General features: G+C 33.5%; 1 protein-coding gene and 1 long non-coding RNA gene across 4 annotated transcripts in view; one reads left to right on the top strand and one right to left on the bottom strand.

Moving 5' to 3' along the window:
* LOC127698938 (golgin subfamily A member 5-like) overlaps positions 1–22,840 on the top strand; it is a 324,899-nt gene that overhangs the window by 29,472 nt on the left and 272,587 nt on the right. For both annotated transcript variants that reach the window (XM_052202700.1, XM_052202699.1), the window contains exon 2: positions 14,650–15,199. In XM_052202700.1, the coding sequence (XP_052058660.1) occupies positions 14,665–15,199 (535 nt within the window). In that variant the 5' untranslated portion in view covers positions 14,650–14,664. The remainder of the gene's footprint in view (positions 1–14,649; positions 15,200–22,840) is intronic.
* Positions 1–22,840, bottom strand: part of LOC127699025 (uncharacterized) — an 87,135-nt gene that overhangs the window by 8,710 nt on the left and 55,585 nt on the right. The window contains exon 1 of one of the 2 annotated variants that reach the window (XR_007981016.1): positions 2,314–2,447. The exons of the other annotated variant lie outside the window; for it this stretch is intronic. This is a non-coding gene — a long non-coding RNA (uncharacterized LOC127699025). Of the gene's footprint in view, positions 1–2,313; positions 2,448–22,840 lie in introns of those variants that run through there. 2 annotated transcript variants of the gene reach the window in all.

The following is a 22,840-nucleotide window of genomic DNA, read 5'->3' as shown; positions in this document are numbered from 1 at the left end:
TAAGGTTGGTAAATCAAAGTCATTTGAATATCTCACCTACACTGCTTTTAAATTATGTATATTGGAAATTTGCCAATAACTTTATTGTTAATAAATTCCATTGGAAATTTGCCAATAACTTTAGTATAATAAACTTCATTAGAAATTTGCCAATATAAAATGTTGCTGATGAAGGTTTTTGATTATTTTTAGCCATGACTATGATATAGCCTTATGATGTATTTAAATTTTTATACGACCGCAAAAAATTTTTGCGGTCGTATATTGGTATGACGTTGGCGTCGTCGTCGTCTTCTGGCGTCGTCCGGCGTCGTCCGAAGACACATTGGTTTTCGCACTCTAACTTTAGTTTAAGTGAATGGATCTCTATGAAATTTTACCATAAGGTTCAATACCACAAAAGGAAGGTTGGGATTGATTTTGGGGGTTATGGTACCAACAGTTAAGGAATTAGGGGCCAAAAAGGGGCCAAAAATAAGCATTTTTGTAACTTCCAAACATAACTTGTGCGTTAGTGTATGGATCTCTCTGACATTGTACCACAAGGTTCCATATCACACAGGGAATGCTGGGAGTGATTTTGGGGGTAATTGCCTCAAAATATTAGGAATTAGGGGCCAAAAAAGGGGCAAAAAACAAGCATTTTTCTAGTTTCATGACAATAACTTGTGTGTAAGTGTATGGATCTTTCTGAAATTGTACTACAAGGTTCCATATCACAAAGGGAAAGCTGGAATTGAGTTTGGGGGTAATTGCCGAAACGTTTAGGAATTGGGGGCCAAAAAGGGGCCAAAAATAAGCATTTTTCTAGTTTCCTGACAATAACTTGTGTTCAAGTGTATGGATCTCTCTGAAATTGTACTGCAAGGTACCATACCACAAAGGGAAGGCTGGGATTGATGATGGGGGTAATTGCCTCAATATTTTAGGAATTAGGGGCCAAAAAGGGGCAAAAAACAAGCATTTTTCTAGTTTCAGGACAATAACTTGTGTGTAAGTGTATGGATCTTTCTGAAATTGTACTACAAGGTTCCATATCACATAGGGAAAGCTGGGTTTGAGTTTGGGGGTAATTGCCCTCAACATTTAGGAATCTGGGGCCAAAAAGGGGCCAAAAAACACATTTTTCTAGTTTCAGGCCAATTACTTGTGTTCAAGTGTATGGATCTCTCTGAAATTGTACTGCAAGGTACCATACCACAAAGGGAAGGCTGGGATTGAGGTTGGGGGTGATGAATCATAAGGGGGTTCAAAAAATTTGGGGGGGGATTTTTTTTTTTTTTCCTTTTTTTTTTCTTTTAAAATTTTCCATTTTAAGTTGGTTATTTCTGATTTATATTTAAAAGCAAATAATAATTTTCACATGAGATTTTGTTTGCAATTTAATCGTGCCATATTTTGGGCAGTTTAATCTGTGCTGTATTCATCATTAAAGTTTCATAGCCAAGCACAATGAATATGGTAGGAGATACACACCAAACAGGATGTGTAAATTATTATATAATAAGTATTGTGCAATAGCAAGAAATTTTCAATTGCACAGTATTGCACAATAGCAAGAAATCTTCAATTGCACAGTATTGCGCAATAGCAAGAAATCTTCAATTGCACAGTATTGGGCAATAGCAAGAAATATCCAAAAGCACAATATTGCGCAATAGCAAGAAATTGTCAATTATACAGTATTGCACAATAGCAAGAAATATTTAATTGCACAGTATTGTGCAAAAGAAGATACTTCGTATAAATTGCTTATTTCTTGACCAATTTCAATGGGGTTTTATTCTTGAATTCTTGGGGTTCTTTAATATGCTGAATCTAACTGTGTATTTAGTTTTTGGATTTTGGGTACCCGTTTTTAAATTGGTCCACATTGAGGTCCAAAGGGTCCAAAATTAAACTTTGTTATATTTGATCAAAAATTGAATTATTGGGGTTCTTTGATATGCCGAATCTAACCGTGTATTTAGGTTCTTAATTTTTGGTTCCGTTTTCAAATTGGTCTACATTAAGGTCCAAAGGGTCCAAAATTAAACTTAGTTTGATTTTAACAAACATTGAATTCTTAGGGTTCTTTGATATGCTGAATCTAAACATGTATTTAGATTTTTGATTATGGGCCCAGTTTTCAAGTTGGTCCAAATCGGGGTCCAAAATTAAACTTTGTTTGATTTCAACAAAAATTGAATATATGGGTTCTTTGATATGCTGAATCTAAACATGTATTTAGATTTTGGATATTGGACCATAATAGGTGAATGTCCAATTTAAAATTTTTAAGTTCTTAGGCCACATTCATTCTGTGTCAGAAACCTATGCTGTGTCAAATATTTAATCACAATCCAAATGCAAAGCTGTATCAAGCTTGAATGTTGTGTCCATACTTGCCCCAACTGTTGAGGGTTCGACCTCTGGGGTCGTATCAAGCTGCGCCCTGCGGAGCATTTTATTAATGTATATAATACATTACATTGTCTAGATAAAAATTGTTGACATTTTATAGATAAGTTACAAATCTATATTTGTTTGTGACAAATAAAAGAAAAAATATTTGGAACTACAGGTATTAATTATATTTCATTATAATTTGAAAATAGATATACACTGTATTACATCATATCTAATTTTAGAGAACTATTAATTATATCTAATGTTAAAGTGTTTTCCACACTTTTTTTCATCATGCTTGAATAATTGGTATATAGTTTTATCATGACAAGTTATACAGATCAAATTTTGTTTCGGTCTGATAATTTTGTGCAGAGTTATGGTCCTTGGACTTGAAAAATTCACTCATTTAATCAGTTTTCCACACTTTTTTTAGTCATGCTTGAAGATATTGACTTGATATTTTCTTTTTGTTTACACCATGACAAGTTATAGAACAAGTTAGCTTTTTGTTCCAGTATAATGAATTTTTACCCAGTAGGGGACTATGTATTGCCATGCAATACTCTCAGAATGCTTGTTCCAAGCTATTTTGATATACGTACAGATACCATGTACCATACCAAGTAGTAACCAGACAGCCAATACTATTACAATGTCCGAGGAGACGACGTCCGTATAATGTGGGTTTGTTAATTCCTTTACTAGTTACATTTAGAGAATAACTTCTCGAGAGAAACTTTATCTTTTGGCATTGAATTTGATTTACCATTTGCCGATTACCAAACTACAATTAGTAAATTTTCTGGGTATATTTTTCTGCTATCCATTTTCTTTAATTCACGATAGAAGGTTGATAAAGTATTTATCTGTTAGACTAGGATACTGTTAAGTTATTAATATTTATATGTATTGTTGATATTTAATGCATCTTAAAGTTAATACAAGTTGATTTTTTTATTTAACGAGTCTGTTATTCTTACAAACATGGAGAGTTACCATACAGAAAGCTAGTATACTCCAATCAACCCTTTTATATCCGAGTCATTACCTTACCAGAGGAACCAACCTTACCATTGTTTATTCAGAATACCAGATCACCACATAGTACCACGATACCAGAGTACCATGCTACCAAAGAAGGGTCACCAGTTATAACTTTTATTTCTTATATACTCGTACATTCTAACAAAACACATTTTTATAGCAACGTACTAAGGGATAAACATTTATAGTTTAACACTAAGGGCCGACAGCTCGGTTTTTGTTACAATATTATACTTTTGACCCTTATGACACGCCATACATTTCATTTCCATGGTGATTAATTGGCCACGCCCCTCAGTCATGGTCTATTGACTTTGTATTTATTGCATAGTTTACATGTATTAGATGTGATTAGGTGAGTTTATGGGGAACCACTAGTGGAAGGTCAGTGATATTTGGTATGCACTTCTATAAGTATTGGCACATTTCATTTCCATGGTGATTAATTGGCCACGCCCCCTCAGTCGTGGTCTATTGACTTTCAAACTTTTTCATAGTTTACATGAATAAGTTTGTGATTAGGTCAGTTTATGTGGAACCACTAGTGGTAGGTCAATGATATTTGGTATGCACTTCTGTTTCATTTCCATGGTGAATATTTTGTCCCACCCTCTCAGTGGTGGTCTATTGACTTTGAAACTTTTGTTTAGTTTACATGTATTAGTTTGTGATTAGGTCATTTTATATTGAACTTTTAGTGGTAGGTCAATGATATTTGGTATTCATTTGCATTAGCATTGGCACATTTCATTTCCATGGAGATTGTTTGGCCCTAACTCCTCAGTTGTGGTCTATTGACTTTGAAACTTTTGCTTAGTTTACATGAATTAGTTTGTGATTAGGTCAGTTATTGGGGAAGCACTAGTGGTAGGTCAATGATATTTGGTATGCATATGTATTAGCACATCTCACTTCCATGGAGATTGTTTGGCCCTGTACCTTCAGTCATGGTTCATTGACTTTGAATATTTTGCATTACTAACAGGTTTAAGTATTGCTTTTTTAATTTCAACAGTTGCATTTTACCATCAAAATGACAAAAAGGCGAGACATACCTCTGTGTTAACAGTTTTATTTGCTTAAACTGTTAAATGGCTTTCTTTGGTATGTTATATATATGTCACCTTAAATAATTGATGATTACACTGCATATATTTTTTTTAAATGCTAGGCTTGGGGAGAATGTGAGGGGACAGACAAATATCCATTAATACGACTACCCAATACACTGCCGAAAAGTATGAGACCAAATTTCATAGATTTAGACAAGATAGAAGATTCCTGAAGGAAGAAGATTTGAAATGGTGGGGAAGATTTTTAAGAGGAAAAACATAATGAAGGTAAGTAAATAGGCCTGGTATTACAGAGTTAATATTATTGATAGACACACCATTTGTAGACCATGTGTTTACTTTCAATTAGAATGGTATGTAAACTTGCATTTTCCTTAAGTAATTAATTATTGAGTAAAACAAAAGCTAATTCTAAATGAAATGAAAGAAATTTAGGATTTTTTGTAAAACAAACATACAAGTTCCTTGCAAATATTTATATCTGATTATGAAAAAGTAACTGTGTGGATATGATTTCATACTGTAGGAAAAAAAAAGTCATTTAACATAAAAAATTGCATAACAGTTGAAAATTGTATGCTTAATTTTGCTTTCATATGTACACTAGTTGTGTAAAATATATTATAAATATTCAACTTTTGCAGAAATGGAATTTGGAGATAATGTTGATATCTTTAGATTATTTGAATTGGCAAAGTATGTGCAGCAAAGGCCACAACAAGAACAAACAACAATAGCGGTGCCTCAAATTGTAGTAAACAAGGATGTCATGCCCCCTGTAAGTTGGAGCCTTCATAAGTTGATCCAAAACATTGCTTTAGTCTGCAATAAACAATGGCCACTACGAAATATTTGAATATATATATAGTAAAGTTGTGGTCACATCAACTTGTAATACATATACAAAATTTAGGAGATTTGGTATGACTGCCAATGAGACAATTATGCCTAAAAACCAAAGGCCAAAGATGTAAACAATTACAGGTCAATCTATGACATTCAAAGATAAACAAAAACCCACACGAATGTAGTAAGCTATAAATGGCCCAGAGAGGACAAAATGTGAAGGAATTCAAAATGGAAATCATTACTTATATTGCAAAAATAATTTGAAAAATCTATTCTGACAGGCATGAGTAGGAGTCTCTTCCTATAATAAGGTATACACACACATGCTGCTAGAATTGGTCACTTTAGGCCACACCAATTTGATAAATAGTTCTTTGGATTTTCCCGCTCCTGTTTTGGAGAAATTGACTTTTCAATAAAAAAAAAAAAATTACCGCTTCCGCAAATTTTTGGTTTGCATGCCGCTCCAAAATTAGTTTCTCCTTGAAATTTTTTTTTCACATAGACGCTTTTATGTTGCATATAATGCTCCTATCGTTTTAAACGCTTGTGTGATAAATCGATTTGTAAATAAAAGGTAAAAAATCGGGATGCCAACATGCAGTTGTGTCAGCTCATTGAAGCGGACAAGTAGTTATTGAACACACAGTTATCAGAAATGCTTCTCGTTTTACCTTTAAAGACCTGTTCTAGGATGCAAAAATGAAAAATCTTTCATTAGATGACCACAATCACATCAATATTTGTTAGAACCATCGTCACCCCCGATCCTTTTTTCAACAGGCATAGACCTATTTATCTTTTGGATGAAATGAATTGTAAATTCCCATGAACTTTTTAAAAAATCACAGAAGTATTTGATGTTGATGAAACACCATATCCCCTTGTTAGTCTTTTGGCATGCAAGCAGAACTCTTCTTTTGTTGGGGGGAATTAAAAGAGTTCCAATGAGACCAAGGTGATGCCATATTGTGATTGGCAAGCTCATAATAATTAGGGATGTGTAATTGGTTGAACCACTTCTAGTCAAGCATGCCACTGGACATTAAGCAACCAACAATCAATCAATCAATCTAGTCAAGCTAAAGAATTTTAAATGCATTACAGCTTTTAGGAGCAAAAGGAAAGAGTATTTTGCTTAGTAAGAAAAATGCATGTGAATGGGGTGACAGGTATTTTAAGGGAATATTTTAATACATTTGGATCTACATGTATAGCAATATAACTATCTTACCCGGGATGTTGTTTTAGTACAAAGCAAGAAATATTCACCTCGCTCATTATTTTTATAATAAATATGCATAAATAGTTCCAACTGGATGTCAAGCAGCCAATAAATAAAGGCAACAGTAGTATACTGCTGTTCAATAGTCATAATTCGATTAAGCAAAAACAAATCCGGGTAAAAAACTAAAACTGAGGGAAACACATCATCTATAAGAGGAAAACAACGGAACAACAGAAACACTGAACTACAACAATAAACAATCATTACCATATAATGAAAACTATCAAATATCTTTCAGGGGCATTTTTTTTTTGGATGCATACACATATTTTTATTTTATTCAACATGTGTCATTTACCTAACTTACATACTTCCTCTTGTAAAACTGCATCTGCTATGCTTCCTAAATATATATATGGATTTAAATGAAAATTCACGTAGACAAAGCTTACTTGAAGAAAATAACCAAAATTAACTAAACCACAGTGAGACAAGAAAGTCTGATATGGTATAGGAACCAATAAATCAAATCATATGCCTTAGAGCAACTGTTGATCTTTGTTTTTCAATGAAATAACCCAGTTATAACATGTACATAAATTGTACAACTTCTAAATCACACAATTTAAAAAAAAAGTTATACCGCTCGCTTCACTTGTAGAGCACTTGCCTCAAAAAATCTCATTTTCAGAAATATAAAAAAACAAAAAAATTTCGCTCGCTCGCCCCATATTTTTTGAAGCTTTTTGTCTGAAGAACTTTTAATCAAATTGGTGTGGCCTTATTATATATGTCATTTCAATGGGATGCAATTTCACCAAAAGGAAATACATCAATGTATATTTTGTGAAATTGTCATTAATTTTCATATTCCTATAAGTTTTCTATGAAAACAGTGAACCACTCTTTATATAAAATTTAATATCAAGGTTCCCATTTTTATCTCCTTTTTAATTATTTTGTGGAATATTGCCAAGAAGCTGTAGATACAGCAAATTTTGATGACTTAATTTTGAGAGATTTTAATCCAAAAATAAGCATTTCAATTACATTGAATGGAACAAATGCATCGAATATTCCTATTTTTTAAACCATAATTAATTCTTTTACAAAATTACGTAAGAAACAGGATGGTATAATCAGGAAACATATTATTGTCTAATAATGTATTAACCATGCACTTTCAATGGTTGCTCATATTTTTTAGGTTATCCTTGGAAAAAAAAAAAAAAACCAGCCAGGCCTCAGCCAAACATAAAAGAAGATTCAGTAAATGTTGGCGATTTTGTGTTAACTGATATGGAAAAGTATAGTGATGAGTGGCCACAAATGGGAAAAATTATCACCATTTGTGGTCTGAATATGGAAATTCATTGGTATAAGGGCAGCAAGTCGACAGCATGGTCACCATGCACTGTTCCCATTCCAGGACAGAGGGGAAAGAGGAAACCATTTCTAGAAATTGTATCAAGAGACAAGATTTGGAAGAGTGGGTTTCAACTAAAAACAAATGGCTACCTTCCAAAAAGTATCAAGAATTCACTAGATCAATATTGAAATAAAATTATTTTTCTTACGTATAGAATGTACTCGGATTATTTAAAAAAAAAAGTTTTCCACCAAGTTTTATAATTCTATAAATAGCAGCTAAAAGAGCCAAGAAGCAATTAAAGTGACCCATCATACTGAAACTTCATTTCATACATAAATGATGATTATATGAATAAAAGGTGATGTGGGGAAGTAGTCAATAAGACCGCAACATATTATGAAAATAAATTATCTTTAACCTCAAACACCACATTTTAGTAAGAGCTGTTCCATTAAAACGCACTCGGTATTCAGGGAAAGCACATTGAAAATAAAGTAGACATCAATAGAAGGTGATTTAAAAGTCCTGCATATGTTTCAATTGTGTACAACATAATATTTTACACCCATCCATAGTGGCAAATTCAATTTGCATTCCTTGGGTCCCATATATATTTTGATGGAACTGCCCTTATATACTATCAGTTGAATAGGGAACACAATACAAATAAACTGTACTTCAGTTGGAATTCTTATGTTATAAAGCTTTGTAAAACAAAAAATTCTCTGTTTCACAAGTAAAATTCATTTGTGAACTTTTTAAGTTAACATACTTTTGCAGGTGGTAGGAAATTTAAAAAGAAGAAACTCTTGTAAAGATTACAATACTAATTCTGACTCTTAACAGAAATGCATTCCTTTAAAAATAAGAAGATGTGGTAAGATTGCCAATGTGACAACTCTCTGCCAGACAACAAATGTCGTAGAAGTTAACAACTATAGGTCATCCTTCAACAATGAGCAAAACCCATACCACATAGTAAGCTTGATTAATACCCAGAAAAAGGTATACGCTTAATTGCTGTTTATTCTATAATAAACAAAAGTAAGGAGTGTACTACCTGGCCAGGTCAAACTATAGCAAAAAAAAAATTGGTGCTTCTGCAATAAGTGTCCAGGTTTGGAAGAAGGCTTATAGCTAACTGACTCAATATATGACTCATGGTTGGGTCATATGTCTTCCAGAATATCTTTATTATCAACTGGAATAAAAACATCAGATATCTATTAAGAGTGTGATCCAATCAGGGTACCTTCATAACACATTTTTCTATCCTCATCCAGAATTCGCAGTTCAAGACTTGATGCTTAACTTAAACAAAAATCAACCAATTGGAAACAGCATATTTATATTTTTCAATGAAAAAGATGACAATCAAACTGAACAGTAATAGAGTGCATGGATTATATTTTTATCTTAACGGATAATCTCTTTATTGGCTTCTTTAATAAGTGACATAGTTAACTTAAATTGTAACTCCATTTTGCTCAAATCGTAAATGGAATTCAATTTTATGGCTTCCATAATATTCAGTTCGTCGAGAAGCTCTTTGCGTAACTCATGTAGTGTCCAGTGTGCGGATCTGTGTTCTCGTGCTAAATTTTGACGTACATCTGCAGGTAACTTATTTAAAATAACAGGGACTAGTAGCTATACATATATAGTGATCCATACGTATTGTCTGTCTGTCCGAGTGACTCGAGACCTCTTACATAAGTTTCTGTCTTATCATAGTACCAACGGAGGCTAGTAATTGTATGAATTGGAGCCTGTAAATCAAGTAGGGCCTGCATGTAGGTTTGGACAGTTTTGTGAGTTTGTCCGTATCTTTCTTGGAGTAATGATATTGCTTTCTCGTAATTTGTGTTCGTCATGGACAAACCTGTTATAGTTTGTAACGATTCGCTTTGTAGAAGGGACTTTAAGTTGTTGAATTTTTGTACATCACTCAGTGTAGGATTTGTGTGGATCGCTGTCTCATAGGAGTCCCAAAAGGATTGCCAGTCTAGTATATCTCCAGTAAATATAGGTAAGTTTAACTTTGGTAGCTTGTGATACTCGCTGTTAGTGCTAGACGATGAGCATGAATTTGTGGTGTGTGTTAATTGTTGGTTTGCTGTTGTTGAGGGTTGGCTGATACATGTAGATGGAACAGATTGTGTATGTGGTATAAAACTATCGGCATGAGAGTTCAAATTCAATGAAATTGATTCATTTGCGGGTAAACTCTGATTTTGAAATGATTTTGCTAATTTTGCAATCTGCCAAAGTTTATATTCTAAATTGAACATGTACTCATCTGAGTCCTGTATTTCCACTGCTACATCTTCATCTGCTCTATGATTCATGTTGATGTTCTCTAAAGTTCTTTTCTTCTGTGTGACAGCTTCAAGTAACGTTGAAATTTCCTCCGCGTCGGAACTTTGCTGAATTTCTTCAAATTTCTTCAGGAGTTTCGTAACTGCACCTTTGTGTCCCGCTTGTATGGCTTTCAACTTGGCTTCCAATTATTTCATCTGGTCAAGGCACCAATATTGGGTATAGTGGCTAAGATATCGTATAATGGCATGAACTAAAGAACAGACGTCTTGCTAGTTTGATGAATGTATTGAGAAAGCTACAGGAAGTACATCAACGATAGTGACGTTACAATTGAGCGGCCCGCTATACTGTACATCTAGTAAGCGGACTTCACAGTGCATGTATCTAGATTTTAATTTTGGGACCCTCTTTCAAATTGGTTCACATTAACGCCCAAAGGGTCCAAAATTAAACTTTGTTTGATTTTTAAATAATTTAATTCTTGGGATTCTTTGACATGCTGAATCTAACTGTGTATTTGAATTTTTTAATTTGTGACCTGTTTTCAAATTGGTCCACATAGTCCAAAATTAAACTTATTTTGATTTTATGAAAAACTGAATTCAAGGGGTTCTTTGATATACTGAATCTAAACATGTATTTAGATTTTTGATTTTGGGCCAAGTTTTCAAGTTGGTCTAAATGGGGATCCAAAATTAAAGTTTGTTTGATTTAAACAAAAATTGAATATATGGGGTTCTTTGATATGCTGAATCTAACTGTATTTAGCTTTTCAATTTTGGGCCCCTTTATCAAATTGGTCCACATTGATGTCCAAAGGGTCCAAAATTAAACTTTGTTTGATTCCAAACAAAAATTGAATTCTTGGGATTCTTTGATATGTTGAATCTGTGTATTTAGATTTTGGATATTGGACCATGATAGGTAAAAGTCCCAATTTTAAAATTTTCAGTTCTTTGACCACATTCATTCTATGTAAGCAACCTATGTTGTGTCAAATGTTTAATCACAATCCAAATCCAGAGCTGTATCAAGCTTGAATGTAGTGTCCATACTTGCCCCAACTGTTCAGGGTTCGACCTCTGCAGTCATATCAAGCTGCGCCCAACGGTGCATTTTATTATTGTGGTTTTGGCTTATCTTTAACACTAATTTATTAATAAATGTTGCAATCCCTTTTCATACGTGTAAATGATCAGTACACCCTTTTTCACCACAGAAATTCATGGAAAAAATGTTTAGTAATTTGGTGAAACTCTGAAAAATTTTAAGTTGTCTGCTGTTTTTAAAAATACTATAATTTGTGGTAATAAAATTGGCTTCACCAGTTCCATTGGAGCCCAAATTTGTCAATCTCTGGAGAATGTTTTGAGAGGTGCATTACACTTTCCATACAATTTATTTTGTATAGATAGTGTTTTGCGCCGCACAGTACATCCTATTGAAAATTTGCTATCTTCTTTGTAATAGAAAGTGTTGTACACCGCACAGAACATTAAAATACAGAATAAACATGGAATTTATTAAAAATTTCAAGCACAAGGAATTATGCAAATTCCATAATTAAAAATAATTCCAAGTTGAAATAATAGCCTGTTACAGGTAAAAATGTTTGAACATACCTGATAATTATTTTACTGATGATAATTGGTATGAAATTATTTCGAGAGTTGTGATAACAGAACCAGTCTTGTATTTGTTCTAAAAAAGGGGAACACTTTCACACATGCATATTTCTTTGTACATGTATATGGCAAATGCCTTTTCCAGTGCTAACACCTTTTGATTTACATTTATTACAAATCCTTAACATAAACCGGTAATTCACCAAAAAAAAAATTCCATTCAGTGAAAACTTTGCCTGCTTATTAACTTTCGCGTTTCGTTTGAAGTTTACCGAACCTGACCTTAATAAATAATCAACACAGAATCATGCACATGAAAAATAAGTGAGCTGATAGACATTGAATAGATGATTAATATTTTTTTTTATATTTTCCATGCATTTCTATTTGTTGATTAAACTTTCACATATAGCAGCTGCTGTTAAATGATTTGATGTATTTTAAAAATATTTCTTTAGAATTCATTAACACTAAACTTCCACGTTTGTTTACCTTTTCTTTCATCATGGGTTTTCCCTCGCACTTTGTAGGTGCTATTGCCGAAGTACTAACAAAAGGTCTTGTAGTTAAGGTCACTGCATACGGAAAAGCTATCTGTGAATTGGAGTACAGGAAGACAATTATTCCATAGCAGTACATTTATGGAGATTTTGATAAGATAAAGGATTTTCTTTTAAAAGAAAGTCCATGTACATGTGTTTTATAGTAAAACTTAGCCATTAAAGTATATAAAACATATTCAACTTTTTTATGCCCCCACCAATAGGCGAAGGGGGCATTAAGTGTTACCCTTGTCCATCCGTCCGTTGCGTACGTCCCCAAAATTGGTTTCTGTTCTCACTTTAGTTTGCCTCAACCAAATGTTATAAAACTTATACACAATGCTTATTACCACAAAACACAGATTAAGTTAGAAATTAGGTGGCGTCACTTTTACCGTTCTTGAGTTATGCCCCTGTATAAATGGAAAAATTGCTAAATCTGACGTTTCCGTTCTCTAACTTTAGTTTGCCTCGACCAAATGTTATGAAACTTATACACAATGCTTTTTATCACAAAACACAGATCAAGTTTGAAAATGGGTGGCGTCACTTGTACCGTTCTTGAGTTATGGCCCCTTTACAAAAACAAACAACATCCTTAATTAATTTTTGTTATTGAACAATGACAGCACTCAAACCTGCGAGCAATTTTTAATGACAATATGTAGAAATATATGTCATTAACTTTCAAAGAAAAGAAAATGTCAATAATTAGTACATTGACTAATGCTTGTTTACAAGCGGGGGCATCTGTGGCCCATAGACACATTCTCCATTTATTTTAATTTGAAGTATCATATGACTTTAAGTTTATCTGATACTCCTTACATATTTCAGACTTTCAACATAAATTCAATTATGATAAGTAATGTAAATAAAGCAGGCGAGACATTTTAGCATGTGCACTCTATTTTCGATGTAAATAATTACTTTCAATTACTTGTTATTAGAAAAGTACTCAATTACAAATCACATACAATTACATGCATAATTAATTGTATTTAATTCCAGTCAGTTACAATAATATTTTAATGTCCCACCTATGGGCATTATGTTTTTCGGTCTGCGTCCGTTCATTCGTCTGTCTGTCCCTCTGTCTGTTCGTCCGTCCGTCTGTCCGTCTGTCCGTCTGTCCCGCTTCAGGTTAAAGTTTTTGGTCAAGGTAGTTTTTGATGAAGTTGAAGTCCATTCAACTTGAAACTTAGTACACATGTTCCCTATGATATGATCTTTCTAATCTTAATGCCAAATTAGAGTTTTCACCCCAATTTCACGGTCCACTGAACATAGAAAATGATAGTGTGAGTGGGGCATCTGTGTACTATTGACACAATCTTGTTAATGTCTGATATGTAGAAAGGAAAAACAGCAGATTGGTTGCAACTGTAAAACATCAGAAATGTAGAAACAGAAAACAGTAGATGGAACTGTTGCCCAATTATTTCTTCCATTAGTCCAATGCAATTTTATTTTTGTAGCCCCCTTCATGGTTTCTTAAAATCTTCTTGAAGGTTCATAACCGGCATTTCAGAGAGCAATACTGTTGTGAGTATTGACAGGGTCATTTTATTCAGTTCCTGGTTTAAATCGAAAATAAAATTTGAACCATTAACTCAGACAATCATCCATCATATATTTTTCAGAATCACAAAATTTAATAGAATGAGTTGAAAGTTTAATTAATACCCTTTAAATATACTACAAATTTAAGCTCCTTTACATAATTTTCATCTCGGTACAATATCCCATTTAAAAGACGGTAAATTATTATGGGACTTCATTCCTGGGTACTGTACTGGACAGGTATCCTATAACTGGGATCTGATTCCAGATAGGTACTGTGGATTTAATTTATTCCTGGGTAGAAATTTTCGTAGATTGAGAAAAAATAAAATTTCAAGGTTATTTGATTTTGAGGTTTTTACAAAGTGCATACAGCCTATAGATAATTTATATTTTGTTGGAAAATGAAATTTATGGTTTACATATACATGTATCCACAAAATCTACGAAAAGTTGGTATCTCACGAATAATAAATCCACAGTAGGTACATCATTTGTACATGTAGAAACTGAAAATAGCAAACGTGATCAGCAATACAAGATGAATTTTTGAGAGGTGAACGATTCAGTCTCTTGTATATTTTGCTTTATGTGTGATAACATATTTCAAATTTATTGACAAGATTCTTTCTTCACACAGGTATGAATTACAGTGATGTCCTGGTTATCAGGAATTACAGGTAAGGCAGAGCAGCTACTAAATAAATTGGACCAATCAGCTGCTGATGCTCTAACTACCACTGAGACCCAATCTCAGGAGTGGCCATCAAAATTAAACACCCAGAGCCGTGTCACTTTGGATTCTTCATCCTTTGTTAGCAAACCTTTGAAACAAAGCACCACATTAAAAACTCAGACCGTGTCAGATATTGGATCAGCCTCAAGCAAAAAAATTAAGCTAACTGCTGCTTCAGTACAGTCTGGTACCAAAACCCAATTAAGTACTGCTACACCACAGTCTGGGACCAAGAAAAAAGTAGATAATGATGAAGCATTGTTCGATTTTCTAAACAGCAGTGAACCATTAGATACTTCTAAGAAGAAAGTGACACCAACAAGTAGTGCTCGACATTCCAGACATTCTAGTACTTCCTCTGTTTTATCAAATAAGGGTGGAAAAATAACAGAGAACCCTCCATCATCTAACAGTGGATCATCTATTGTTCATGTGGATTCCATCCATGGCTCAGGTATTTTTTTGTACTAGTCTTTGTTTTAGTCCCCTACCGACGAAGTCGAAGGGGACTTTAGGTTTGCACTCTGTCCGTCTGTCCGTCCGTCTGTCCATCCGTCAGTCCGGCAACTCAGCTTTCCACACTTTTTTTCTTCCATCTTGAAGATATTGATTTGATATTTGGTATATAGTTTTATCATGACAAGTTATAGATCAAGTTCGAATTTTGTTCCGGTCTGATGATTTAGTCCAGAGTTATGGTCCATAAAAAAAATCCATAACTAATGTAAGAGTACTATGTTAAACCATATATCTGTACAAAGGGAGATAACTCATTTTTTAAAAGACATTCTTTGGTAAATTGTTTGAGGAATTTTGTTGCAGGTTTATATGTTATTTTGTATAAACTAATTTTCTAAATGCTACATGTATATATATATATTTTTTTTTTATTAAGTTAAATCCTTTAATTAGATAATAATCTATTTTTATTAAAGTATATATTTCATTACATTACATTGTGTAGATAAAAGTTGTTGACATTTTATAGATAAGTTACAAATCTATATTAGTTTGTGACAAATGAAAGAAAAAAATATTTGGAACTATTAATTATATTTGATTGTAATTTGAAAATAGATATACATTGTATTACATCATATCTAATGTTAGAGTGTTATAGGTTTTCCACACTTTTTTTCATCATGCTTGAAGATATTGATTGACAATTGGTATATAGTTTTATCATGACAAGTTACAGATCAAGTTCAAATTTTTGTTTCTGTCTGATAATTTTGTGCAGAGTTATGGTCCTTGGACTTGAAAAAATTCTCTCACATACAGTTTTCCACACTGTTTTTAGTCATGCTTGAAGATATTGATTGACTTGATATTTTCTATTTGTTTACACCATGACAAGTTATAGAACAAGTTAGCATTTTGTTCCAGTATAATGAATTTTTAACCGGTAGGGGACTATGTATTGCCATGCAATACTCTCAGAATGCTTGTTTGAATTTTATTTTGTTGAAAACAATTCTTTGATTTTTTCCCCTAATGACCCATACAATACAAATCAAGGAAGAATCCTCTTGCATGTGTCCATAAGAGTAAAATTTATTATATATAACAAGATTTTTTCTTGGAACACTGAGTTTGGCTTTTAGGAAGGCACAAATCTATATGGCATTTTATTCTTAGTGGTCTAAGTAGCCAAACTACGGTATCACTAGCCTGTCAACACTGAGGTTGTAAGTTCGAATCCCCCATGTGGCAGGTGCGTTCGACTGCAATCTTAATTGACTTAAGATTGTCAGTATTCCTACCTAAGATCGGTGGTTCTCTCCGGGCACTCAGGCTTCCTTCACCAATAAAAACTGATTGCCATGAAATAGCACAATAGTGCTGAAAGTGGCATTTAACACCAATCAATTGATCAATTAATCTTAGTTAGTTCAATAGCACTCTAGAGTTATGTCCCTTAGTTATCTTAAAAAAATATCCGGTTTTTCTTCAGCTCAAATGGTCCTATAGAGCTTTTTACAAAAAATCTTCTCTTCTTTAACCACATGACCAATTTCAACTGAACTTTGCCTAAGGGTATCTAGTATAAAGGTTTTGTTTTTTTGTTCCTGCCAATCAACCAACATAGTTCATTTTTTGCATTTTTATGCTCCTGCAAAAAAAAGTGGGCCCAATGGGGGAATATTGTGTTAACCTTGTCTGTCCATCTGTCCATCTCATACAGGTTACATGTACATGTATATGGTTTGTTGGGCAAACTAAACCTACAGTTTTCAAGGTAGAACTTTATATTTATGTGGGGTGTTAGCACATATACTAAAAGAGAGACTGAAGATACTAAAGGTGTAGTCAAATTCATAAGTTGAACAAAATATGGAGCAAGTAACCTAAAATAAAAAGAATTGATGCATTGGTCCAGAGACATATAAAATGTATAATATGTCTCTGATTGTTCCATGTCATTGCAAGAACTTTATCATCACTCTCTGTTGAAAACCCATATTTCAAAAATTTGAAGACTAAAATGATCCTCAACACAAACATCCATATAGAAAACAAGTGTCAACATAACATTTGGTAACAATGCTTTAAAGGATGCTTTTGTAAAGCTCTAAATTTCCACTTTAAATACCTTGAACCAGCACAATTGTGTTGAACTTTCGAGTTATTTTTGTTTAAAATTTTTTAGCAATTAATTGACAGTAATCGAAAATTAATGTAAACTGTAAAGGGTAGAAAAGTTAAATGTTTAAATACTATTGCAAGAGGAAAGAGACTTAAATTGTATGTTCTCTAACAGATCTTTGTATTTTTTTAGTATCCACATCTGATTCACAACCGGCCCTAGAGTAGGTAGTTTCAGAATAATTCTGAAGCACAGCTTTGATGTATAAGATTGATGTCAATGATTTAGAAAGAGGTTTGGTGGAGCACTTGGAAGACCTAGCAATATCTCGTTGTTTTTAATGACACTTAAATAATTTATGTATCCAATACAGTGAAGGAAGATCTAGTTCTTCATCTTTTATTGATATCCCAAAGGAACATACATGTAGAACAGACCTAAGATTATCCAATTGAATTGTCAATACCTTATTCCATTATTCCATTATCAAGCATTTTATGTAATGTGATTTACACACAAAAACAATGATATTTGGGGCTTTATCTGCCGGTACAAAAACATATTTGTCATGGTGGTAGAACAGGTACTTAGCAACATTCAGGTCTTTAAAGATTGATGTAGCATGTGTATTCATAGTTGCGTTTTTATACAACCGCAAAAATTGAAAATTTTTGGTCGTATATTGGTATGACGTTGGCGTCGTCGTTGTCGTCGTCGTCCTGCGTTGTCCGAAGACACATTGGTTTTCGCACTCTAACTTTAGTTTAAGTGAATGGATCTCCATGAAATTTTACCATAAGGTTCAATACCACGAAAGGAAGGTTGGGATTGATTTTGGGGGTTATGAATCATAAGGGTGTTCAAAAAATTGGGGGGGGGGGGGGGGGATTTTTTTTTTCTTTTTTTTTCTTTTTTTCCTTTTTTTTTCTTTTAAAATTTTCCATTTTAAGTTGGTTATTTCTGCTTTATATTTAAAAGCAAATAATAATGATATGGTAGGAGATACACACTAAACAGGATGTGTAAATTATTATATAATAAGTATTGTGCAATAGCAAGAAATTTTCAATTCCACAGTATTGCACAATAGCAAGAAATCTTCAATTGCACAGTATTGCGCAAAAGAAGATACTTCGTATAAATTGCTTATTTCTTGATCAATTTCAATGGGGTTTTATTCTTGAATTCTTGGGGTTCTTTAATATGCTGAATCTAACCGTGTATTAAGTTTTTGGATTTTGGGCCCCGTTTTTTAATTGGTCCACATTGAGGTCCAAAGAGTCCAAAATTTAACTTTGTTTGAGTTCATCAAAAATTGAATTATTGGGGTTCTTTGATATGCCGAATCTAACCGTGTATTTAGATTCTTAATTTTTGGTTCCGTTTTCAAATTGGTCTACATTAAGGTCCAAAGGGTCCAAAATTAAACTTAGTTTGATTTTAACAAAAATTGAATTTTTAGGGTTCTTTGATATGCTGAATCTAAACATGTATTTAGATTTTTGATTATCGGCCCAGTTTTCAAGTTGGTCCAAATCGGGGTCCAAAATTAAACTTTGTTTGATTTCAACAAAAATTGAATATATGGGGTTCTTTGATATGCTGAATCTAACCATGTATTTAGATTTTTGATTTTTGGGCCCCGTTATCAACTTTGTCCACATTGAGGTCAAAAGGGTCTAAAATAAAACTTTGTTTGATCTCATCAAAAATTGAATTCTTGGGGTTCTTTGATATGCTGAATCTAACCATGTATTTAGATTTTGGATATTGGACCATAATAGGTGAATGTCCAATTTAAAATTTTTAAGTTCTTAGACCACATTCATTCTGTGTCAGAAACCTATGCTGTGTCAAATATTTAATCACAATCCAAATTCAGAGCTGTATCAAGCTTGAATGTTGTGTCCATACTTGCCCCAACTGTTCAGGGTTCGACCTCTGCGGTCGTATCAAGCTGCGCCCTGCGGAGCATTTTTATTAAATTCTAATATGTATGAATGACCTCACAGCGTTAAACCTTTTGGAAAGATTATCTACATCTTCTTTTTTCCATTGCCTGGCTTAATTCTCGATTGAATCTATCAGTGTTTTTAAATTGTGTTTCCAATTGATGGGTACGATATTTCAGGCCTTTGGATAACACATTTTGCAGAGAGGTATTATTGACAATATTCAGGTCACCAGTTATAACATGGCCAACCGAATAATATATTAATGGGGAACTAGTGCGGGTGCAATTTGGAGGTTTAGACTTGAAGTCGTCAATATTGAGATCCTGCAACACATGTTTGTAATTGAAAATTTTAGTCTTTATTGGTTTGGTAAAGGTTAAAGAGATGATAGGTAACAGACTGCCTAAAATAGGGAGGTGTTTTCGAGTGATGTAATTTACGATGAAGGATATTGCCCTAGTTGATGGCATCTGTGTTGAAGACCTTTGATGGCATAGGAAAGTTTTAGAAAGGATCTTTTCTCTGTTTCATCTTTTCAAATGCGAGCCAGTCTGAAAAGTCTGTGACTGGCAATATCTTTGATGGAAGCTATAAGTTTGTATTGGTTTTGAATGGGGATATTTAACAGTGGTTTCCAAATATAGGGTAAGTTGTACAGAGGATGAATTTTTGAAAGGGGTAGTGAATAAAGCTTTGTGCGAATGTAATGAATACCCAACGTCTTCTGTATAAATGGCAGTAGGTCATTTATAGAGCAATCATGGAGAGTACATTTTGTATAATAGCGATGATCATGACTGCGTCATGTGGAGGTGCAGAGTTAAAAATATTCATCACAATCACCAAGATATAAGAAGGAGTAGATTGATTATTAGTACCTATACCATCAATTTCGTCATTGCAACGATATGGTGTCGCAGTTCCCAATTCTCGAATCCAATAGTCTTCCTTTTGTCTACAGAGAGGTGTTGCAAGATGAGTATTGTTTGTCCTGTGGTATATTTTTTGGATGATGGGAACAATGATGATTTTGGATGATGCTAAAGGTGTGCGTATTGTCCAGATTTTGAGTTTCTTGAAATTTTTCACAAATGAACGGCTGTTGCATGAACTCTTAATTTTTTGGCGTAATATTAGGCATGCAGGGTACATGGTTTGTTCTTACTCCTCCTACAATTTTCAAACTGAAGAATTTACATTATGAAGAGTATTAATATATAAATATATGTAAGACTTAGATCGACATCCGGTCTCTAATCGACGTCCGTTCCTCAAATCGAAGTCCAAATCTGACATCACAATAAAGTAAGATTCCAAATCGATGGCCAATTGCATCCCCCTCTAATCAATGTCTTTTTTGTTATTCTCAAATCAACGTCTAATTTTTTGGCCTCTCTAATCGACGTCCGCTTTATGGACTTGCCGCATTAACTTTATTAAATGTGTTTAAAAGGTCCCGACATGAAAAATGTAAAACAATTCAAACTAGACAACTAACGGCCTTATCTATAACAAAACAATTCCGACAAACAAATATGACAGACATTAACCAACGACAACCACTGAACTACAGGCTCCTGCATTGGAATGGCACATAAAGAAAGTGACGGGGTTAAACATGTTTGTAGGTGCTTAACCTTCCCCTAACCTGGAACAGTGGTGTAACAGCACAATATAAAAACATAATGCCCATTTCTTTTGTATATGTTTCACTCCAGGTGTAAAACTCAGAAATTTGTTGAAAAATATCTTACAGAGTCCAAATTATAATACTCTTAGAACAATTAGCTGTACTTCTTTACTTTGTTTATTGTTGAAGACTGAATGTTGAAAGATCTACCTTCTGTCCTCTCACATCAAAACGGTCAGACAACTTATAGGAGTTATTGCCCTTAGATAAGACACTATCAGGCAGATTCCATAATAGAAAAGGAAATGTCTGTCAAAATGAACAAATAAATAAAAAATAATACTTACTGTTATTTGAATGATAATCTGTTAATGTTTTAATGAATAATAATGTTAAATGAAGCAAGAAAACCAATTATTGGATATGATTGTTTCAATTTAAAGTAGAAATGATCAAAACAAGTTGAAAAAATGCTGCAATGTTTGACAGAATTACATGTACTGCCCATTTTTGTCGAGCCTTCGACTTTTGTCGCAAAAAACATAGTGATCCTACATTCCGTCGTCGTTGTTGTCGTCCGGCATTGTCGGCGGCGTCCATAAGTATTCACTCTGTGGTTAAAGTTTTTGAAATTTTAATAACTTTCTTAAACTATCCTAGATTTGTACCAAACTTGGACAGAAGCTTGTTTATAATCATAAGATAGTATCCAGAAGAAAATTTTGTAAAAAAAAAATCCTGTTTATCCGTATTTTACTCATATATGGACTTAGTTTTTCTGCCAGTTAACATAACATTCACTCTGTGGTTAAAGTTTTTTAAATTTTAATAACTTTCTTAAACTATCCGGGATTTGTACTACACTTCAACAGAAGCTTGTTTGTGATCACGCCTGCTACTAACAGCAAAAGTAGGCGAGACACTGGGTTCCGTGGAACCCTTACGAATTTTTTGACACAAGGTTTATGTTTTACTATTCATTATGTTGACACTGGTATAATAGTTTTTAAAACAATTGCTTTCATGCTATGGCATATAGACATCTTTGTGACCCAGATTAAGCCAAAGATTTTTCAGCAGATTCCTGGTCTGTCATTCTAAAACTCCTATGTATGTTTTCTAATGAAATACATTAATTAAAACAGTTGAAAAACATTAGTGGGTTTGAGAAGTTTCCACATATGTTCTTGTAGATGTTTTTATGCCCCCGCCATATTTGAGGGGGCATTAAGTTTTACCCTTGTCCGTCTGTACATCTGTCCGTCCGTCTGTCCTTTCTGTCCGTCCCAAAGTTGGTTTCCGTTCTCTAACTTTAGATTGCCTCAACCAAATATTATGAAACTTATACACAATGCTTACCACAAAATACAGATCAAGTTGGAATTTTGGTGGTGTCACTTTAACCGTTCTAGAGTTATGCCCCTTTACAAATGGAAAAATTGCTGAAATTTTCGTTTCCGTTCTCTAACTTACGTTTGCCTCAACCAAATGCTATGAAACTTAAACACAATGCTTATTACCACAAAATACAGATCATTTTGAATTTTTGGGGTGTCACTTTTATTGTTCTAGAGTTATTCCTGTTTACAAATGGAAAAATTGCTGAATTTTTCGTTTCCGTGAGCCTCAACCAAATGTTATGAAACTTATACGCAATGCTTATTACCACAAAATACAGATCAAATTTGAATTTTGGAGGTGTCACTTTTATAATTCTAGAGTTATGCCCCTTTACAAATGGAAAAATTGCTGAATTATTTGTTTCCCTTGTCTAACTTAAGTTTGCCTCAACCAAATGCTATGAAACTTATACACAATGCTTATTACCATAAAATACAAATCAAGTCGGAATTTTGGTAGTGTCACTTTAACCGTTCTAGAGTTATGACCCTTTACAAATGGAAAAATTGCTGAAATTTTCGT

Source organism: Mytilus californianus, unplaced genomic scaffold (assembly GCF_021869535.1).
Source record: "Mytilus californianus isolate M0D057914Y unplaced genomic scaffold, xbMytCali1.0.p SCAF_4, whole genome shotgun sequence".
In the NCBI taxonomy this organism is placed as follows: Eukaryota; Metazoa; Mollusca; class Bivalvia; order Mytilida; family Mytilidae; genus Mytilus; species Mytilus californianus.
This window is presented reverse-complemented; position numbering and strand designations above follow the sequence as displayed.